At 36.1% G+C, this 23,410-nt stretch overlaps 2 protein-coding genes across 5 annotated transcripts in view; one reads left to right on the top strand and one right to left on the bottom strand.

Annotated features, from left to right (window-relative positions):
- LOC124550709 (centrosomal protein of 131 kDa-like) overlaps positions 1–3,205 on the top strand; it is a 113,803-nt gene extending 110,598 nt beyond the window's left edge. The window contains exons 12-13 of the mRNA XM_047125465.1: positions 2,697–2,914; positions 3,007–3,205. Of these exons, the coding sequence (XP_046981421.1) occupies positions 2,697–2,914; positions 3,007–3,139 (351 nt within the window). The 3' untranslated portion in view covers positions 3,140–3,205. The remainder of the gene's footprint in view (positions 1–2,696; positions 2,915–3,006) is intronic.
- Positions 3,206–5,266: 2,061 nt separating this feature from the next.
- LOC124599722 (enolase-phosphatase E1-like) overlaps positions 5,267–23,410 on the bottom strand; it is a 259,790-nt gene continuing 241,646 nt past the window's right edge. For all 4 annotated transcript variants that reach the window (XM_047136103.1, XM_047136101.1, XM_047136104.1 and 1 more), the window contains 2 exons: positions 7,771–7,877; positions 5,267–5,799 (listed from right to left, as the gene is read on the bottom strand). In XM_047136103.1, coding sequence (XP_046992059.1) covers positions 5,691–5,799; positions 7,771–7,877 — 216 coding nt within the window. In that variant the 3' untranslated portion in view covers positions 5,267–5,690. The remainder of the gene's footprint in view (positions 5,800–7,770; positions 7,878–23,410) is intronic.

The raw sequence follows: 23,410 nt of genomic DNA, 5'->3' as shown, positions 1-23,410 counted from the left end.
GGCAACTATAGGCCAATCTCACTGTTACCAATTTTCTCAAAAATATTTGAAAGAGCTGCATGTGATCAGATTGAAAATCACAATTCATCTAACAGCATTATCTTAGGCTATCAATATGGTTTCAGTAAAGGCCGCAGCACAATCCATGCAATAAATGAATTAGTCACAAAAGTCAGCAGATGTCTTGATGATAGAATGTGTGTGTCAGGCATCTTTTGTGGCCTGTCCAAAGCCTTCGACACAGTAAATCATGACCTGCTTCTCCAAAAATTGGCACGCTATGGTTTTCAAGGCAAATCTCTTAGCTGGATGTCATCATACTTGGCAAACAGAAAACAAAGAGTACTTATTAACATCAATGGCAAGAAATTTCTCTCTGGCTGGAAAAACACTCAATTAGGTGTTCCACAAGGCTCAATATTAGGGCCACTGCTTTTTCTATATTATATTAATGATATGCCATGTCAGGTCCAGTCTGATACTATCCTCTATGCAGATGACTCAACAGCTGTAGTCTGTTGTAAAAATGAGGTAGACCTAATTCGTCATATTGAACAAACACTTGGGGAAGTGGAGGCATGGGTCAAAAACGATAACTTGACATTAAATTTTACGAAAACAGAAATTGTTCATTTTACCACAAAACAATCTGCACAGTCTATAAGTGAAATAAGGTATATGGACAAAAAATTAGAGACTGCAGACTGTGTCAAATTCCTTGGCGTGTTAGTCAATAAAAACCTGTTATGGAGTCGCCATGTGGATAACATACTGGGTCGACTGAATAGCCTTGTATATATTATGAATATCTTGTATAGTATTACTGATTTAGCTGTAAGAAAAACTGTATATAATGCATATTTTGTTTCAGTCATTAGGTATAGTATAATTTTCTGGGGGTCTGAAAAAACAAATTTACTTAGAGCTTTTAGACTACAAAAAAGAATCATCCGAGCAATGGTGGGAGCAAAACCAAAGCAACACTGCAAACCTTTATTTGTAAAACTGGATCTAATGAGCATTCCAAGCATATACATCTATGAAACTCTCACTTTCACGAAAAGAAACCCACAACTTTTTGAGGGCAACTTCTTCTTCCATCAATATGATACAAGACATAGAATGAGCTACATGTTACCTACCCACCGTTTAAAATCATATGAAAAAACCCCATACTATATGGGCATGAAATTTGTAAATAAAATATGGAAAGATATGGATGACCCAAATATAAAAGGCACCAAAAGAGACCTGGAAAAATATCTGAAAGATAAATGTTACTATAGTGTAGAAGATTTCATGAATGGTAACAATGGATTATAATTGTAATTAAAATACCTCATGTTACACCATGTATATTATTAGTTTATTGTCTATTTTTAGTATTGTTATATATAGTGTAAAAACTGACAAGTCACCTATGTCACAATCTTTGATTGTATAAGGCATGTTATGTGATAATAAAAATTGAATTGAATTGAATTGAATATTCATGACATGTTCACATCCCTTTAACCACATAACTGGACCATGGCCGGTCCCAGAGCTACTGCTGGATGCCTGAAGTGTATATGACTCACTGGTTCCTTTGCATCCATTGGTGCCTTGACAATGCAAACTATCAAGAGGGGTGTACTGTTTGTGTTCCGTTCTTGCCAGAGAAGGCAATGGGTTTTGCATAGACTTATTGGAGCCACTGCATTCTTGTATCTAGCATACCCAGCATCTCCATAAAACTATATCATGTAGAATGTGGACTCAAGTGCTGATGCTGAATAAGTGCTTAAGGAGACCAAATAGCTCAGGCCATCAGTCTCCTATTCACCCCTAAGGACAGAAGCAATGTACCCAATCTGTCTGTGTATAGAGCAAATTTGTATGCAAGTGTAATAAAGTGTGAGGTGGGACTTGGGTGCCAGCCCAATATTCACACAGATGGATGTAGGAAACTGCCTAGAAACCACATCCAGGCTGGCCAGAACACTGACCCCTCATTGTCAGTCTGCTGGAAATATTCAATCTGGCATAAGGATACCTCTCTGTCCCAGAAACAGTCATTTTAACACCCAGGCAGGTGGAATCAAGCGCCAGCTACTAAAGCAGAGTGGTCAACATACGCACTGAAAGAAATTATTTTATTGAGCACACACAAAGTATATATGCAGCTTAAATGCCAGTTTCTATAGTTTGTGCTCCTATTTATACTGTACATACATGAATATTCTGCCAAATTACAGTACATCATAAACAAGTCCCAGAACCTTCCAGAAATCAGAAATTTCAAATAATAAATAACTTCAGGGGTGAGAATCAAACCAGTGACCGACATATCACCATCCACTGACAATAACAGGTAGCACATGGAAAAGAATGCACCACATCCCGCAATGTTGCATAATGATTGTCACGGTTAAAATTGAGAAACTAAATTTGAATAAAATTGTTTTTCTTGCAAATCATTCATAAATGGAATGTGGAAGAAGGGATTTTTTTTGGGGGAGGGGGAGGGGGAGTGGGGTGTGGACACTGCTGTAATTATGCTACATACCGTGTGGTGAGTCGTACAGTATAAATTTAGATGTAAATCAATAAAACAATGTTTAAAGTAAAATTCTGTTACCAGAATCTTTTATTGCTCTGAAGTATGTTTTCAGAGACACTCGGCATATGCTAACTGGATATCTTTTTTAATGCAGCTTATTGAGCAGTTTTCAAGTGAAAGAGCTAATGTCAAAGAGATTATTAGAAAAGAATTTCTATCACAAATAATTATTCTGGAGGAAGAAAACATTCAGTTAAGGGAACAAATTGCTGAAATGCGAGCATATCACCAAATGGAAATTTCTGCTAAAGAAAAGGAACTTAGGACTGCAGCTGCTGACAAAGAGCATGAGTTTCAAGAATTATATAAAAGGTAAATTAGTTACATGTATATCATCTTTATTTCTACATAGCCTCACATTAGTCTGTATTATTTGAAGTAGCTTCTGTTTACAATCATTTCAGGGTGAAAGCAGCAATTGCAAAAAAGGAGAAAGCAATTCAGCAACTTCATTTGAAATATGAGGCAGCATTAGAACAGTGTACTCATCTTGAAGATGTTTTAGAACAACATCAGAGAGACCATTTGTTTCAATAGCTAAGCATTATTTTTCATTTTGGTCATTCCTAACAGTATTTAATTTATTGACATAGATAATTTTTACAAAACACAAAATGCAAAAACAAATGACAGCTGCAGTCTGTTTCATAGTGATATTTTTATGATTGCATTCTGCTATGTATTGAACACTTCACTTACTGTTTCTGTGAAACATGTATGTCCTTTTGGAAAACAGCTATGTTTTCAGGAAATAATGTATAAATTTACAAACAAACTCTGCAGAAGTATTAATCAGATTTAAGTAATTAGTGTAACAAATTTTAAAAATCTGGTAGAAACACATTCTTTGTGAATTCTTCATTGTCACAGTGAAGCATGCCAGACAGATGTTGAAAAATATTGAGCAATACTGCAACACTTAAATCAAAGAGCTTTCCACTGTATGCAAGCTTTATTGCTGTCAATAAGAGATAAATGGATAGGATCTTCCTATATCTTTCCTTATAACAAGTCCATTGTGACAGTGAAGTGTCTCGAGACTTTTGAAAGCTAGTAGCCATGTTATTATCTATTAGAGACCTGCTTTCAAGACCACCTTTATGAATGATTTACTTGTCCAAAGTTTTTGAATAATTAATCCAAAGGCTAAACTGTATGACTTACTGCTGCAATAGATAATACATTTGACTATACAATCACATGGACAGCGAAATTCATTTGGACTCCATGAGCCAAATAAGTCAATCATATGCATAGCAGTCCAGGTCTGGTTTTTATGTAATTTTTTCTCATTCTCAAAAAAAGCAAGAAAAAATTCTGTGGACATCATTTTGAATGTCTAGAAGATGTTAAAATCTGCAAATAATGGGTTCCAACCACTGGACAAAAGGACTAGTGCCAATAGAGTGAGACATGTTTTGGAAGGATATAACTGAAGATATATCGTGTGTAAAATGTGTAAACATCCAAAACATCAAGTATACCACAGACATAAAATCAGAGAAGCTTTCATAATGCCCTCAAATTACTTCCTGCAAGTGCAGTCACAAACTACCATGTTGTTGAGTAGAAACTTTGAATTGGTGGGCATTTAATTTTATTGTTTATAGAGAAGATAAAAAATTAACTATGCAGTGTAATGACAAATTATATCTTTTCATACCTAAATATAAATAAAGAGTTCTCAACTCTCAAGTTAAGCATATTTTTGGGCACCTATGTTACTGTGGTTGCTTTTGTCATCCTCAATCATCTGCTGTTTGAGACAGTGGTGGTGTGAATAGAATTAGTGTAAATTCACCATCCTGTCTTAAGTGCAGTCCCACAATACTACTACCATAATGTGCACTAAGAAAGGCAACAAATGTAGTTTGCTGTAAGGTGGTCATTAAAAACTTAGGAACTGCTTGACAGTCTTACATCATTGTAAATTCAAGAACTTGTTTTAACAGAAACATTCAAAGAGAAGGCACTTGATTCATACATTTGGCTGAGTACAGTTAATGGAAACCATAGTCTCACATCTTCAAGTAGTGTATAGCAATTGTAGTTGTGAGATAATGAGAATAAAGCTTGTGATAACAAAGGTAAATGTTTCACAAAGAAAAGTCAGTATGTAACTGCCATTTGATTGACAAAAGGAATTTTAACTTTGTTTTAGTCAGAAGCTATATGGATACTGGGAAATATTTGTGAAGCAACTGTTAGTGATGACAGATGATGGAGGCTCTGTCTAGTTATTTGTAAGAAATGCATTTTGGTGCTGTGACCCAACAAGTACTAACTAGTTAGGTATATGTTGTTGTTGCTCTGTCCTTTACATTTTTCAATAACTATCTTTTATTTTTTTGTGAAAAATACCATATTCCATTTTTGTATTCATTATGATATTCAAACATTTAAATAATAATATTTTTATTAATAAATATTTAGTATGATTACAACAAACAAGAATCACAAGAAGAAATAAAGATCTCATTATAGAAATATGGGATTTATGAAAAGATAAGTTTGTTACTGAATTTAATTTTCCAGAATTCTTAGGAGATTTCTGTAACATGAGCTGGATGATAAGGATATCAAATTTAGTCCTTAATAAGAAAATGATTTATAGAATTAATTACACAAAATTATGTTTTTCATGTTCTTGTTTTGCACTGTTTACACCTAATTGTATTCTCACATCTGAAAGAAAAAACATAAAATAAAATTTCAGTCCACAGATTTATAATCTTTTAATGGTGCCACAACTTCGGCCATTTTTTCTACCAATAAAGTTTCCTTTAAAATGGTAGAAAATTTGAGTTTTTTCCTATGTGTAACATTGTAATAAAAGGCAGAGCAAAGAATTTTGGGGGAATTTGCTCCTGCTCTCCTATATAAAATAAGCTTCCAAAATGACTGCTACTATGAATATAAAGAACAGCTTTTATTTTTAAATATCTCATTTCAAGTTTAATGTTCTATACTATTAATACATGATTACATACATTATTTACAATCATATTAGCTTTATACAGTCTCTGAATTCAGTCAATGCAACTGAGCATTTACAAATTTACACTACACACAACTAAATAGTTCTTTATCAGTGACTCGGAACTGGTTCCAGTGAATCTGGACTAATGCTTAAATTGCAGCTAACAGCATCCTCATACTGGTGGCGTTCTCTATGCTTCTTGTCCAAATTTGGTGATCTGTAACAGAATAATAATATATAAAATATTATTATGACATGATAAATTATATTATTTCATAATAATGAAAACTGAACACATTTTTATTCTTTTGAAATTTTTCCTGATTTACTGACAATGAAATTGCAATGCAGGAAATTCAATATTCTGAGCTTTTTTGTCTTTGACTGGAAGTCATAGATTTAAGACAAAGCCAGTTTTTTTCTTGGTCAGCTTCTGGTTTAAATATGCTGGACCATGTACTTTCCATTTTAATTTTTTACTTGAATTGACGTGGATTCTTTTTTTATTACTGACAGGTAGAAGCATTAAGACCATTTTTTTTAAATCTATGCAGTGATGTAAAAATTGTGTATTTTCAGTTCAGTGTTGTACTCATACAGGTGTACTGTGACCTCAGACAGGTAAAGGGAACATGTAACAAGGTGTAATAAGAGTTTTTAATTATTTTTCCAGAACAGGATTACTGGACAGGACTTTTGGGAAATAACATTTGTTTGTTATTAATGGTGAGGCCTGCTTCACAATTATCACTAAGTGATGTAAAAAACAGAAAATAAAAAATGCAACAACTGAAACTGAACATGAACTTCCAAGGCCATGGTGTTGTCCTGCATAATTATCATAGAATTATGCAAATTCTCTTTGTACCTTTTAGACATTCCTTTTCTCTTTAGATTATGTGTCTTGTTCATTTATTCCACAAACTAGAGTTTTGTTGTTCACTTATATGCAATGCTGTTAGCCTGATGATTAATCCCAAAATATTGTTGACAGATGTAGCTATCGTTCTTCAGTCAATACTACAGTTGTTTATCTTTTGCAACTGAATGTTTATTTTTCAACCAAACATGTTTTCACTATTCATTATTAGGTATTATCAGTGCTTTTTTTCTATTCTTTTCATGCGCCTGTTGATAGTTATGCAGACACTAGATGCACACAATCCAGATTTACTCCTACATCAACTGAGTAAGTCTGTGTGCAACAAGAAATGTTTATGTACAGTAAAATGCCTAAATGTGACATATCAACAACTGGAAACATATACAGTGTGCATCTAGTATCTACAAAAGAACCAATGAACACAAGCAAAGATCAGAAAAAATAAAAATCTCTGATTCTAGTTATATGAATGTGTGAAATATATTTGGTTACAAACAAACTAACATTTGGACACAAAAGGTCTTTGTACATTGTGATTGTGCTATCAGCCAGCAGATCCACAATGTGGAGGGAAGAGAGAGAGAGAGAGAGAGAGAGAGAGAGAGAGAGAGATGTCATCTTTCAGAACTGTAGCTAGATAGCTAGATAACAAAATTTAATTTTTTGATACTAATGAAAAATGTCATTTCTATGAATGGTGCCTTGGCGGTAACTGAAAGTTTGTCCTGTGTGAAGAAGGTGAACATAAAATTACAGACATTCTTGAGTAAACAATAGAGTGTTTGACAAATGAAAACTGAAAACATGTACCAAAGGAGTTACTGTTCAAAAATACATTGTCCAATTTTGCTCCTCTTTATGATGTTTTTCATTTCTGATGATATATCAGTTGAGTATGAAACAGTACTTTCCAGCGAAGTAGAAGTGCCATTAACTGCATTTAAAATGTTTAAGATCTAATTTCTTGAATTAGTAGAGCAGGTTGCGTGTATAATTTATCACGTACAAAGGTGCAAAACACACGCTTATAGTGAAGAATGAAAAGCAATGACTGACAGTTTGTTTAGTATGATCATTCTGTGCTAATAAAACTGTAGATTAGCAGGATTAAAATATCTGTCAGAAACAAAGACTTTTAGTTACTGATATTACAGTTGCTCTAACTGCTTTATTAATTTGTCTCTCAAATAGTAACTGTACTTGTAAATAGACCCGTAGCAATATCAGTAACTGACTATTTCATTCTGTGATGAAATGTACAAGAATATTTTCATATCATACAACAGCAAACAATTCAAGACTTACCTTTCAGCATCAGAAAGTGGCTGAATTAATAAGGGTTGATGTGGCCGAGGAATATCATAATCAGGTTCTGAATGTCTCCGCCGCCGTATGGGCTCCATCAGTGCCAACTGAAGTCAGGAAGTCTATTGTCACTTGTTTGTAATAACAAGAAAAAATGTTCATAATGCACTATACAGGATGGTGCAAAAATGTCTGAAAAGCTTGTAAGGCTGTCTAGGTAGGTTGTGCTGAGAAATAATTGTTCACTCTTTCTGAGTTAATTAGCATTGAAGTTAGTGAATCAGGCCCTTACACATGCAAATTAAGCTGTCCACCAGATACGATTACTATCAGTTGTTCTCAAAGCATAGATGATATTGTACAAGACTGCTCAGACTTTGGTTTGAGTGCAATTGTTACTACCATCCTCATCTAATTTTTGTATCGCTGTCTTGTTCAGTTTTACGAAACTAAATGAAGAACATATTTTGCAACACCATCTCTGATGTGTCACTTGGCATGCACAGTGGCTTGATTGTCTAACTTCAATGCTAGTTAACTCAGAAATGGCGTAATGTATTGAATTTTTTTTAACAATTGTTAGTCAGCTTACACTGCATCACCCTTGCAAGTTTTTCAGGCTGGTTTTGATGGACCTGTATAATATATTAGTATTGTAGCAATTCTGTTAAAGTCACCATCATCAGCTTAAACAATGTATTTGAAACAAAGGACATATTTGCAGTTTATGCTGTACAGAGGCACAAGGTATTTCATATTCTGCAAGAAAGCTGGTTGTTTACCATTTCTTTGTATTTGTATATCTTACATTTACTTGTACATGAAATAATAAAGTTTAAAGAGTAAGAAATTTCACTAGGAGTAAATATAATTTTCTTTGTGTTTTGATGAACGTATTTATATGATATGTTTCTCAGGACCACAGGATCCTGAACTTTTGTTGAGATGAAAGCTAGGCCCCTTCTGCTCTATGGTGAGCTCTGGAAAACTGATGCAGATTGAGATGCTCCTAATATGAGAGAGGCAACTTCGTGAAAATATTATTTAGTACAATGTATGTTGAATTGCAGAATAAAGTCCAATTGATTGTACTGGCATGATGAACACTTATTGTTGTTTTGCCACAATGCATAGATAAGTCCTATAGTCCATGAATATAACATGGCATCCAACTGAGGACAAAAGTACCGTATTACTTCATACATTGAAAATAACTCTTTGTGGTTGTAAGCACTCCTGTTCTGCTGTGAGAAGAGCTTGTGTGAACAAAATGTGAATGGCTGCTATGCATCTTTAACTTGATGTTACGTTCCAGTAGCAAAGTGACTGGCATCCAGCACCAGTGCAAGTGACACATCTTGCACAAGATGAGGAAGCAATGCTGAATCAGCAGTGATGCCATATCCATTTCTTGTGTCCACTAAATGGGAGTAATTCCTTCTGTCTTGGAACCTGTGAGTGCAGCAATCAGTGGTTTTTACAGTGCTGCAGTCTGAGGTACAGGCTAATGATAAAACTGAGTGCCCCAAGAAAGCATTGTAGCTCTTTAATTGCTTCTGGCTGGCAAATTTGAGTGGTATTATCCACCTTTTCTGGTAAGAGTGAAGATCTTGCTGAAGAAATAAAGTGCCCCAAGAATGTGACCTGTGGTTCACTGAAAATTAGTGTACTTAAATGTTCAAGGCATTGGAAAACTCTTGTTAAGTACTTTGGTGCTGCTCTTCTGTGGCTGAGAAGCAAGAACATTGTACAAGTAGGCAAAACAAATGGAAAGTCTTCAAAGAATGGAGTTGATAGATTGTTGCCATGATTGTGCAACGTTTTGTAAGTTGAATATAATAAATAACTCTCAAAAGGCTAAAGTGGCTGTTTTCGGAATAGCTTTCCCCACCACTGGGCACAATTCAGATCACTGAACACAATTGCGTCACCACATTCTCTCAAATGTGGCACTTAATATCAGTTTGGTACTATCTGTGCACTTAGCATGTATTAAGTGCCAAATGGTCACCTTGTGCCAATCTGTTTTGGAACTACTGTAAGTGGACTTGCAATAATCAAGGGCTGCCTGAGATCCAGATGATACCTTTATGCAATGTTCCATTGAAGTCACCCTTTACTATAATTAAGTAGTCTGGCAAAAGGCATCACTTGGTATGAAACAGGCAGACCAGGTGTAGTTCTAATGTAATACATTGTGCTGTGGTATAATTCTTGTGGTGCACCAAGGAGCCAAGTAATTGTCAGACATTGGCCCAGTAATTTGGAAAACTTGCCAATCTCTTGAATAAGTTTAATACAGGACAGTAGAGTCCTGATGGAATCCTGTGGTGGTCAACTAGTTATGATGTTACGTTGATCAGTCATAACCCAGCAAAATCTAGTAGCAGCTGGTAACACAACAAGTGAGCTCCAATGATAGGCTGTATGATACCGTGACAGTGAAATCCCAATTGAAAGCACATAGCAAGCCAAAATCAATCTGCATCTGACAGTGTGAATGATGTTGGTGATAAGTAATTGTGTAGAAGATGACATGGAAAAACATGTTAGTCTGAACATGCATCACAAGGAATTTCAATTTGAACCTTCTGAAAGGCTCTTTGGAAAATGGATGCACCTGCATCTGGATGCTGTTGGCTTTTTGGCATGCTCAAGGTGATATACATTTCCTTGCCTGAACCACAAACTTTCTCTGGAGCCAACAAGTGCAGAAGACTGAGCTGTATCATCAAATGGCAGTGAGTTGACTTTCAAATGAATATGAGAAAATGAGTAGTATCCACTTGTATAGTGGCTAGCAGTGTGATGTGTTAGCAGCTCACTCACTTTATGCAGCTTGTAGGATCTACCTTACTGGATGAGCAATCAGAGACCAATTGTGTAATAATAGGCTGTTACACACTGTTACAGTGGGTGACTGCTATGATGCTGACAGGCAGCAGAGTTAGAGCATGCTGAATATGATCAGCTAACTCCACTACCATGTCCAATGGTTTCTTAGTCTGACTTGTAATTACCACCTATAATTGGGCCAGAGGTAGGCCAGCCCAGAACATGCAAGCAAAACAGAGTATCAAGGACAGTTCCCATGGCAACCACTCTGCAAATGTAAATACTTGCAATACCTGCTGTTCCTTGGATGTGGTAACATGTTGAATTAGTTTGAATTTAAGCTTGTGGCAACTAAGTTTCGAGAAGTGCTGGTACATATAACAGCAAAACTCACAGCAACTGAAGAAGATGACTGACTCAGCTGTCAAAATATTGTGCATAAAATAGAATAAATAACTTGGCAGAATGTCTGGAACCACACTATTCAGCAACTGGACCAAGAAAATCTGAGAGATTACTCTGGTTTCCTGATATCCACACCACCTACTACTGGAGATAACTAATGTCCACTTCATGTATGAAGTCAGCACCTCAGTGTGTAATTCTTATTACAGAGGTCACAATTTATGGAAGATAAGTTCTTAGAAAATATTCAAGAGCCAACCAACACATTTTTACATTGAAATATTGGATTACCCCCACATAGTCTCTGCATATCAGCAGTTTTTGATTACTTGTCTTGTATTAAACTCAAGTGCAGTTAGCCATTGTCAGTTGATATTTCCTCTATTACTGTTGCCTCATGGTGGAGGACTGCTACACATAATCTTCGTTATTATCCAGACACTATTCAGTTTCACACCCTCCTCCTTTTCGTTAACATTATTAGGATGTTTAGTAACGCTATTGCCTCTCTACATGGCTTATTGTAGTACCCTCTTTCAGCAGTCAGGACCTGAATCTTATCGAATGGAATCACAGCCTCCTGAGTGCAAAATGTATTCCACAACAGATAATCTGTCTGATTCTCCCATGATTCTCCCATTGCACAGTTGTCAATATGGTCTCCTAGTCATTTTTCCACCATTCTTTTTGTAGTAACCACGTACATCTCCACAGTTACATGGTGTCCTGTAAATCTCAATTTTTTTGGCAATTTGTGACAATCTTTGGTTGACATTTGGTGTTACTGTATATTTTGGATAAGTTTGCAGACTACAGCAAGTTGCATCCTGTGCAATCAGTAACACATTTAATGAATTTTGCAGATGGCTGTACAGTGTCATGATCTTTACATGATAGTGTTAATACTGTTTTTGTCAGCAAATGAATACCCATTCTTGAACAAAAAATTGGTGAGGTATTCCAGTTCTACATCGAACAGCTTCAATTTACACGTTTCACTCTCTATTGATTATGTTTTTACACCACCACACTTTTACTATGGACAATAATTGAATCCTGGTGTAGGTAATTGTGTGTGTGGGGGGGGGGGGGGGGGGGGGGGCAAGATTTCTTGAAGACTAGCTCATCTGGAAAATGTAATCTGTCATCTATCCCCACTTCCATAGTGAAATAAACCATATTCAGATTAATCTCATTGAGAAAGGAGAGAGAGGGAGACCTAGTTCCTCTTTACCTGTCTCCACAACACAAATATATATTCACATAACAGAACTAGATGTTTGGGTTTTTGGTGGCAGAATTTAAAGTATATATTTGTGAGACAGTATTTAAACAAATCTGCAGTATTGAAGGAAAAAATTAAACTGCCCCCAGTATTAAGTTTCATTCCACAGTGTGCTCTGGTTTGTAACCCCATGGTAGATTAAAACTGTTTGCCAGAGTGGAACTCAACCATGAGATTTTTGCCTTTCACCGGTAAGTGCTTTACCAATAGAGATATCCAAGCAAGACTCACGACACATCCTCACATCTTTACTTCCACCAGTACATCATCATCTCATATCTTCCAAACATCACAGAAGTTGTACTGCATACCTTGCTGGACTAACACTCCTCTAAGGAAGGATATAGTGGAGACACAGCCTAGCCACAACCTAGAGGCTTGTTTCCAGAATGAATTTTCACTCTGAAATGGAGTGTTCACTGATTTGAAACTTCCTGGCAGAGTAAAACTGCCATACTGGGACATTTTCCTTTCAGAGACAAGTGCTCTATTGACTGAGCTACCTAAGCACGACCCATGACCCATTCTCACAGTGCTACTTCCACTAGTACATCATCCCCTAGCTTCCAAACTTCAGGGAATTTCTATTGCAACATCTTAATATCTTGTGGGACTAGCACTCTTGGAACAAAGGCTACTGCGGAGACATGGCTTAGCCACAGTCCTGGTGTAGCAAACAGTTTTAAACTGTTTGGAAGTTTCATATCAGCACAAATCCCACTGCAGAGTGAAAATTCATCCTGAAAACAACCCCCCAGCCTATGGATAAGCCATATTTCTGCAGTATCCTTTCTTCTAGGGTGCTAGACCTGCAAGACATGCAGGAGAACTTCTGTGAATTTTGGAAGGTAGGAAATGGGGTGCTGGTAAAAGTCAAACTGTGACACAGTATTAATCTGTAAGTTTCAAGTTTCAATTAGACTGCTACTTTGGGATTGAGGAGGGGGGGGGGGGGGGGTGGATGACAACTGGTTCCTCAGTTATATTGAGTAGCTGCTAATGGTAGCTTAATGTGTTCTTGATTGTATTGACAATTTGTTGAAGAAAATATTTAAGTACATTGGCAATGACAGATCCCTGCTGACAAAATATTACTGCATGTCATGCAGCTTTACAATATACACCACTATTTGCCCAATATTTTCAGTCTTTGAATATAAAAATGTAGATAATTTGTAGAAGTTTATTTTTATCTTCCTAACAAATTGGTGCGGATTCCTAGTTACTTGTCCCATGTTAGATGTTAGATTTATTGAATGGCTACCCAACACCACTCTGAACCCTGGACAAGAAAGAAGAATACTGATGAAATTTTATTTTTATTTTTATCGTTTTTGTGAAAATACACAATTCAGTGAAACTTCACTGTCAGCAACAAAAACCATTGGAAAATATGTGTCCTAGGAAGTGACTATCAGTCGTTAAAAAGACTTCTGCTAGATTACATTTATCTGCTTTACACAATATTCTTGCTGCTGACTGCTGCTGGATAAATAGAGTGTTATTCTAAATGATGAACACATTTTCAAAACTTTGTATTTACTCAAGTACAAATCCAAAATGAACAAGCTTTATACCAATGAAAAGAGGAAGTTCCAAAGTTTTTTTTTTCATAATGTCTGATATCAATTAAATAAATTTAATAATTTGTAATTAATTAGTTTTTAATAATTATTTAATAATTAGATATGTGGTAAATATTATAAATGTTCAATGTGGCCACTGTTGGCAGCATTACAAACATCACTGCAGTAGCCAAACCACTCATCCCACACACCCTAAAGCATATCTTAGCAGCATGATCTGGTTCCACAGATTGTTCAGAGTGGTTGGTAGAGGTGGGTCGTAAACAGCTTCCATCACATAACCCCATAAGAAACAGTCGCAGGGTGTGAGGTCAGGAGATCTCGGTGGGCAGAAGTGCAGAGCCACGTCCTCAAGTCCCCTGCGACCGATCCAGCACTGAGGAAGGGAGTCATTCAAGAAGCCTCATACATCTTGGTGCCAGTGGGGCAGAGCTCCATCCTGTTGGAAAATTATGTCCTGGAAATCTTCCATAACTTGAGGGAACAGCCATTGTTCCAACATGTCCAGGTACATGATTCCCGTTACAGTACTTTCCGCAAAGAAAAATGGCCCATAAGCCTTTGTACGGGGTACGGCACAGAACACATTGATCTTCAGTGAGTCTCTTTCATATTGCAGTGGTGAATGCGGATTTTCTGAACCCCATATGTGAACACCGTCTCTGTTGACTTTTCCACTAAGGTGAAATGTCCTTCATTGCTAAAAATTACACATTGTAGAAATGCGTCATCCTCCATCTTTGCTAGCACATAACCACAAAATGTGAGAGGCTTCTCTTTGTCATTGGGGTTGAGAGCCTGCACAATTTGTAATTGGTAGGGCTTGTACAGCAAACACCGTCTCTGAACTTTCAATGCAGTTGGTTGGGGGTGTTCTAAGTTCTTTACTGCCTCTGTTGGTAGACTTACTGGGACTGCGCACAAAACTTTCTTGAATCTGTCGAACATCATCCTCTGACACACATGATTGGCCTGTGCTTTTTCCTTTGCACACACTCTCAGTCTGTTTAAATTGCTTAAACCAACAGCTAATGCTTTTGTGAGTTGGTAGTTGAATACCGAATTTGGTATGAAATGCCTGCTGCATTACAATTTGCGACTCACTTTTTGCAAACTCAATAATGCAGAAAACCTTGTGTTCCACATTCGCTATCCCACACACAACTGACAGTGAAACAGAATGAAGGCCCTATTGCTGCACAAACTCTACTGGCTGCTCCTGAAAACATCACCACCCGCTCGCCTCCACCCACCTAAAACTTTGAAACTTTCCCTTTTCATTTGTATAAAGCTTGTTTGTTTTGGATTTGTACACGAATACATATGAATTTTTGAAAATGGGTCCGTCATTTAGAATTACCCAGTATTTTATTTGCTTTAGGTACGCCATCTCAAAAGAATTACATATGGTAACAGGGACCAAAATATACAGAATAAGTCAACACTTTTGTCTTTAGGTCAACATAATGATTCTTCAAGAGCAAAACAGGATTAAATGAGCTTCTTGTACGGTAAGTTTCACCAACTCTAATTGTGTGTCTAGTACTTTGGAAGTCTGTTACATATGAGAGAAAAATGTTGTGTTTTTAAGGTTCCAATCTAAGATAAAATATTGCTTATGTATAACAGAAAGACTATTTTTGGGTTATCTTTCTTACGGCCACTTTTTGTTTCACCAGTCCAGGTCAAAGTTTCACATGAAATCTTTTACTCAGGATACTGTTCAAGCAAAAGTTGATGTGTAAATAACTAAACTTTTCTTTTAAATGTTCTGGTCCAATCTGGTTCTCAGTACACAGTTCTGCTCGAATGCTGGTATGTACAGGCTTTCAATAAACACAATGACCAAATAATCAATATTTTTCATACACATTTCCCATTACAAAGTGTAACTGTACATTTCTCCACCTGTATGGTGAACTGAGTTGTAGAATGATACAGAAATACATAAAGTGTAGCAGTTCCATGAGACTAAAGACTGGGAAGCCACAGGTCAACCAGCTGTTAGACAGAGAGTTTCACGAAGCAACAATGGCAGTGTATGCAAAATCTTAGTTTTTAAATATAAAACATAGATTAGTGTTAAGCAAATATTTAAAGTGGAACACAGTTTTCTTTCAAATTAATGGCAATGTATTGTAAAAACTCCTCCAGCATAATTTGCATGAATACGAAAACAACATCAAAGCTTACCAGAATATCGATAAGTCCAAGTTCTTCAGGTGATGTATGAAATCCTCTGAGCTACTTTTCTATCACAGGTTGTAAGAAAACTGACTGTCTTGCAATATATTTTTTCCATAGTACGATTATCAAGATTTTGCAAGGTAAAAAAAAAAAAATCCCATCAAGAAAACAATAGTGGAAGAAATACAGAAATACAGAAAAAAGTTATGTCAACACAATTAACTCGTCATGATTGGGGTTCACAGTCATGTAGAATTTTTTTAGAGGGCTTTATATCCGCCAATAACTGTAGATATTGTTTATGTCACAATTCCAGTTTTGGCCTTAAGGGCAGTAAGTAGTAGTACAGCCATTATCTAGTGGTGCTGTGTGCTTCAGCACATGTAAAATTATAAATCCTCTGGTATGTATACATACCGTCCAAACTGAATCTTTTCATTATAAAAATACAGCAGCATTGAAGGAGTGTGAAGCTCCTTACACCATGAAATGATGTAAATTGCATGAACTACTGCCAACGCTAACATCATTAACACAAACTACAGTACACTGTTGTTCTTACGTACTGTTTACATGTGAACGGAGACAGTTGGTGTAAAAATAAATTAACAAAATACGCAAAATTCAGTTTACTGTGATTTGTGTTAAGGATGTCAACACTGGCAATAATTCATGTAATTAATATCATTTCACTCTGTATAGAGCTTCATGCTTGGTCAATGCTGCTGTATTTTTACAGTGAAAAGGCTCAGTTCTGATAATCAAATGTGTACATGTTAGAGGATTTTTGAGTTTGGCTCCAGCTGCCAGAGACTGTACTTGTGTGTGTGAGTTGCATTTGTGTGAGTGTGTGTATGTTGTCTAATTTTGACAAAGGCCTTGTTGGCCAAAAGCTAACTTTCTGACAGTTTTTTGTTGTGCCTTTCTGCAACTCAGTATCTCTGCTACATGGTGAGTAGTAACTATCTTTTTAATTATATTGTTACAGTCCATAGAGGTTTTTAAAGTCTGAGATGTGTTGAAGCAAAATCTTTTGCAGTACCACTTGATAATGGCCTTAAGACCGAAATTGGAATTGTGAAATAAACAAACTCTGCATGTCATTTAAAAAATGTAACAACATGCTTGTGGTTGAATGCAAGGATGATGTGTACTACAGAAGACTATAGCAAATATCAAAAAAGGTGATGAAGGCAAGTCAATCAAATATGTTGAATGAGAAAGGTTTTGAGAGTGAGAAAGCATACACAGAGTAGATTTCACATTTGGAAAGTAGCACTACAGCGGTTCTAGAAAAATGAACTCAAGGAACGTAATAAAGTAATATATAACCATACTGCCTGTTTTTTTAACTATGATTACTTCTAAAAATATTAAATATTTGATTCATAACCACTATTATTTGACTTAGCCTCCTCATGCAACACGTTATTTAATGTAAGCACGTACTTATCCACTTAATGATAATACTTATCCACTTAATGATAATATTGCCAGTGCCTGGAACAAGGTGTTATTTAGCCTAAATGCAAACTACATAATTAATACACATTACAACAATAGTGACATTAAGTGAATCAGTACTTGGTTATTTTAACTAATTTTTCTATGCCAGTAATTGCCTGATGATGAAGAAATGTTGAAATGTTTAACACGAACAAGTTATTCAATATTTGTGAGCAAACTGCAACTTCCCATATTTTTATGTGCGTATTGACTGATCAACTGTTCCACATTACTGCAAATTTGCAGTCTAGTTTACATGCTTATCGTTCACTCAACACCTCAGGAAGTATGGCGATTTGTTAATTTTACCATTTCCGTTATTGGAAGTTGTCAATTAATTATTTGACACCAGAGTAATATTGTAGTGCATTGATTTCATCAGTGTTATTGGTGATTATTGTGAATTCAATGAATTGGCAGGATAGTAGAATATTATAAAAGCAGTGATATTAATATTAGGATATTTGGCAATGGAGCAAGAATTTGTAAAAATCTAAGCAGTAGAGGGACATTGATTTAAAGCACATGGATATTTTAAAGTCTGGGCTGCCAAAATAGGCTCTGATGTTAGAAAGAAATGTGCAAGGATGAGAAGTGGTCACAATTAGAGAGTATTAATTGCTTCTTAATACTTTGAGAGTTCTGATTGCAAACATTACATCAAATAGCTCTAAACGGACATTTGGCTAGGATTATCTGCAGGAAATTCCATGTTAAATCAATCACATTCTCCAATTAATCAATCATTAATCAGTTATTAATCAGTCATCAATCAAGAAATGAAATAATTATTTAAAACTGAGTGAAGAGTTAAGAAGTAAGAATCTGGATGGTATGAGATGAGCATTTCTCAACTCCCAATTTTCTTGTTTGGATAGTCTAAACGGTGAAATATTTTGTGCTTGACAAACCTTAAAGAGATAAGAATATAAGATAATATGGAATTGTTTGTTCCTGTCTGAAAGCAGGAGCTACAGGAGAGTTCTTTAGAAATTAAAGGCAATGAAATTTGGTGTGGGCAGAAAATTATATGCATTAAAAGATGTAGAATAGAATTCCAGTGATTTGATGTCAGAGCTGCATATTACCAAAATAACATACCTTTTCTCTTAAGAAAAAGTGATCCTATATGCCATTTGAAATTATCATTGGATCAATCACACAATCAAGAAGTCGTCAGATAGAAAACACTCATGTACAGTGTATCCTAGGAACTAAGTGTGGTGCTCTGTAGATTGTTGGAACTTATGGAAGTGACCATTGCAACACTTTGTTAATTATAGCATTTCCCTTTTTTTCCTGTGCAGGTTCAAGATTAGTATAAATATTTCAATAAAAAAGTGAAATGAATGAGAACCTTAAAATTAATAAGATCACACTCAAAACTCAACACTTGAAGGATTTCCTTCAGTGAAAATAGGTTATCAAAAAAAGTATACGTGATCTTCAGATGTGCATATGATTCATAAATCCTTCACTGCTTGTGTCAGGTTGATGTAACCTGAGAGTTTTTTCTTCTGTAGCTGATCTTTGACATGGTGAGAAATTCTTCCTTTGTGTGCGTTTCTCTTGAGTGCTACTTAATACCATTGTTGTCCTCAGTGTTTCATTGTTACTGTGTGTTTCCATCTATTTCACTCCATATTTCAGCAATGTGACCAAACGTGTCTGCTGCTATAGCAGCAGAGACAAATAGGATGCAGATGGGTCTGATGGATTTGCAGTTACTATTCCATATAGAAGATTCCTGTATATGCTTTGATGATAACAGCACAAGAGACTGAGAAGTGTGAACTTGCAAGATAAATGTTTGAAGCTGTATATTCCTGAAGGAGATGTGACAATTGATGAGCAATTAATTCTATTTTGAGTGTTATCCCTCTGACAATATCTGCAAAAAGAACCAAAGAAATAAGGCATAAAACATTTTGCTTCATTAGACTCTACAACATTTTATATTGCAAACTAATAAACGTAGGCACACAGCCAACTGTTCCTTTCAACAAATTGAACAAGCCTTCAGATATCGTGCAGCATCTTGTTATTCCTGTATAAGGTGCACAAATATAACTGTTGACAATATATACCACCATGCCTCTTGCAAGAATTCTATTGGAAAATGGTTGACATTAGTAGGAACATTATGAAAGAACAAACCAAATATTCCCCACAATTTTTACCAAATAAAGAACTGTAGCTTTAAACCTGTTTGGTTTTATGCAAGACATAACAATGGTGTGGCATGTTCCACCCAAATCACAATCTGCTGTAGTCATGTCCATGGTGCATAATGATGGGAAGACTAATATAAACTCTTAGAAAAAGCCATAAATTACAATCTTTTACAACCATACAAAAAGTGGAATGTACATTGTAATCAGTTATGTAGTAATTAAAACATTGACAGTAGAACAAGAAGCTGGCCTGAAGCAGTGTTCTTTCATTTGGTAAATGTGTCTGCTCTGAATTCATATAGGCTTTAGAAACTGAGCTCTTGTAGTGATTTTGCAAGATGTGAATTTCTGAAGAATCTGGTTAAGAGCTTAACTAATCAACTATGCTGTCCAAAGGATGTACAGTTCTTAAATAGTCTGAAATCTAAAACAAAATTTATGCTTTAATTAGCAGAGAAAGGAACTGGTACCGGCACACGAAAGGATGTGAAGAACAAGACCAGCTACCATTCCCTACCAAGAGAAGAAGGTGTCACATGTGCCCAAGTATGAATGACAGCAAACATTCCACAGTGTGTGTGACTGTTCTAGACACACACACACACACACACACACACACACACACACACACACACACACACACAGATATATATATATAAAAAAACAAAGATGATGTGACTTACCATACGAAAGCGCTGGCAGGTCGATAGAAACACAAACAGACACATACATACACACAAAATTCAAGCTTTCACAACAAACTGTTGCCTCATCAGGAAAGAGGGAAGGAGAGGGAAAGGTGAAAGGATGTGGGTTTTACGGGAGAGGGTAAGGAGTCATTCCAATCCCGGGAGTGGATAGACTTACCTTAGGGGGAAAAAGGACGGGTATACACTCGCGCACACACACACATATCCATCCACACATATACAGACACAAGCAGACATATTTAATGACAGCTAGAAATTTTGTCATGTATTCTTCCTACTATATTTTATATGCACAGCAGCTAAAATTTCATAATTTTCTGACCTTTTTGTTCTGCAATTTTAATGATTAACATGGTACTTGCACACTAAGCCAGTATTCACATGTGTTACTGTAAAGTGAAAGAATTGACCAATTACATATTTATTCACAGTGGTATACAGAAGCAACTGTGCAACATACCCAAACTAAATTTAAATTTGCTTAGCACAGTTCTTTTTAATATTGTTTGATATTATCCTGTTGTTGTTGTTAAGACTTCAGTCCAGAGACTGGTTTGATGCAGCTTTCCATGCTACTCTATCCTGTACAAGCCTCTTCATCTTCAAGTAACTACTGCAATCTACACACTTATGAATCTGCTTAGTGTATTCATCTCTTGGTCTCCCTCTACAATTTTTACCCTCGAAGCTTCGCTTCAATACTAAATTTGTGATCCCTTGACACCTCAGAAAATGTCCTACAAAACAATCGCTACATCTAGTCAAGTTGTGCCACAAATTCCTCTTCTCCCAATTCTGTTCAGTAACGCCGCATTAGTTATGTGATCTACCCATCTAATCTTCAGCTTTCTTCTGAAGCACCACATTTCAAAAGCTTGTATTGTCTTCTTGTCAACACTATTTATCATCCATGTTTCACATCCATACATGGCTACACTCCATACCAGTTTCAGAAAAGATTTCCTGACCACTTAAATCTATACTCTGTAAATTTCTCTTCTTCTGAAATGCTTTCCTTGCTGTAGCCAGTCTCCATTTTATATCCTCTCTACTTTGACCATCATCTGTTATTTTGCTCCCCAAATAGCAAAACTCATCTACTACTTTAAGTGTCTCATTTCCTAATCCAATTCCCTCAGCATAACCTGATTTAACTCAACTACCTTCCATTATCCTCATTTTGCTTTTGTTGATCTTAATCATATCCTCCTTTCAAGACACTTGTCCATTACACTGAACAACTCTTCCAAGTCATTTTCTGTCTCCGACAGAATAACAATGTCATCGACAAACCTCAAAGAGCTTTTATTTCTTCTCCTTGGACTTTAATTCCTACTCTAAATTTTAATCTTTTGTTTCCTTTACTGCTTGCTTAATATATAGATTGAATAACATCAGGAATAGGTTAGAACCCTGTATCACTCCCTCCTCAACCACTGCTTCCCTTTTGTGCCCCTCCACTGCTATAACTGTCATCTGGTTCCTTGCCAACTTCAGAATTTGAAAGAGAGTATTCCAGTCAGCATTGTCAAAAGGTTTCTCTAAGTCTAGAAATGCTAGAAATGTATGTTTGCCTTTCCTTAATCTATCTTCTAAGATGTCAGCATTGCCTCATGTGTTCCAACATTTCTATGGAATCCAAACTGATCTTCCCCGAGGTCAGCTTCTACCAGTTTTTCCATTCGTCCATTAAGAATTCGCGTTAGTATTTTGCAACTGTGATGTATTTAACTAATAGTTCAGTAATTTTCACACCTGTCAACACCTACTTTCTTTGGAATTGGAATTATTAATTTCTTCTTGAGGTATGATGGTGTTTCACCTGTCTCATACAAATTGCTCACCAGTGGAAGAGGCTGGCTCACCCAAGGCTATCACTAATCCTAATGGAATGCTGTCTACTCCAGGGGGCTTTCATTTGACTTAGGTCTTTCAGTGCTCTGTTAAATTATTCACGTGGTATTATATCTCTCGTTTCATCTTCATCTACATCCTCTTCCATTTCCATAATATTGCCCTCAAGTACATCACCCTTGTATAAACCCTCTATATACTCCTTCCATCTTTCTGCTTTCCCTTCTTTGCTTAAGACTGGGTTTCCATCTGAGCTCCTGATATTAAGGCAGGTGGTTCTCTCCAAAGGTCTCTTTAATTTTCTGTAGGCAGAATATATTATACCTTACTGATATATGCTTCTACATCCTTACATTTATCCTCTAGCCATCCACACTTAGCCACTTTACACTTCCTGTCAATCTCATTTTTGAGACATTCGTATTCCTTTTCTCCTTTTTCATTTACCGCATTTTTATATTTTCTCCTTTCCTCAGTTAAATTCAGTATCTCTTCCATCACCCAAGGATTTCTACTAGCCCTCATCTTTTTACCTACTTGATCCTTTGCTGTCTTCATTCTGTCATCTCTCAAAGCTACCCATTCTTCTTCTACTGTATTTCTTTCTCCTTTTCCTGTCAATCATTTCCTAACTCTCTCTGAAGCTCTCTACGACCTCTGGTTCTTTCAGTTCATCCAGGTCTCATCTCCTTAAATTCCTACCTTTTGCAGTTTCTTCAGTTTTAATCACAGCACATAACCAATATATTGTTGTCAGAAGTCCACATCTGTCCCTGGAAATACCTTATAATTTAAAACCTGGTTCCTACCTGAAACCTTCCAGTGTCACTAGGCCTCTTCTGAGTATACACCCTTCTCTCATGATTTTTAAACTAAGTGTTAGCTTTGATTAGGTTATGCTCTGTGTAAAATTCTACCAGATGGCTTCCTCTTTCAGTCCTTACCCCCAGTCCATATTCAACTACTACTTTTCCTTTTCTTCCTTTTCCTACCATCGAGTTCCAGTCCCAAAAGACTATTAAATTTTCATCTGTCTCAACTAACTGAATAATTTCTTTTATGGCATCATACATTGCTTCAATCTCTTCATCACCTGCA

The sequence above is a fragment of the Schistocerca americana genome, chromosome 1 (genome assembly GCF_021461395.2).
Source record: "Schistocerca americana isolate TAMUIC-IGC-003095 chromosome 1, iqSchAmer2.1, whole genome shotgun sequence".
Taxonomy (NCBI): Eukaryota; Metazoa; Arthropoda; class Insecta; order Orthoptera; family Acrididae; genus Schistocerca; species Schistocerca americana.
The sequence above is the reverse complement of the archived record's forward strand: the minus strand, read 5'-3'. Positions and strand labels throughout refer to the sequence as shown.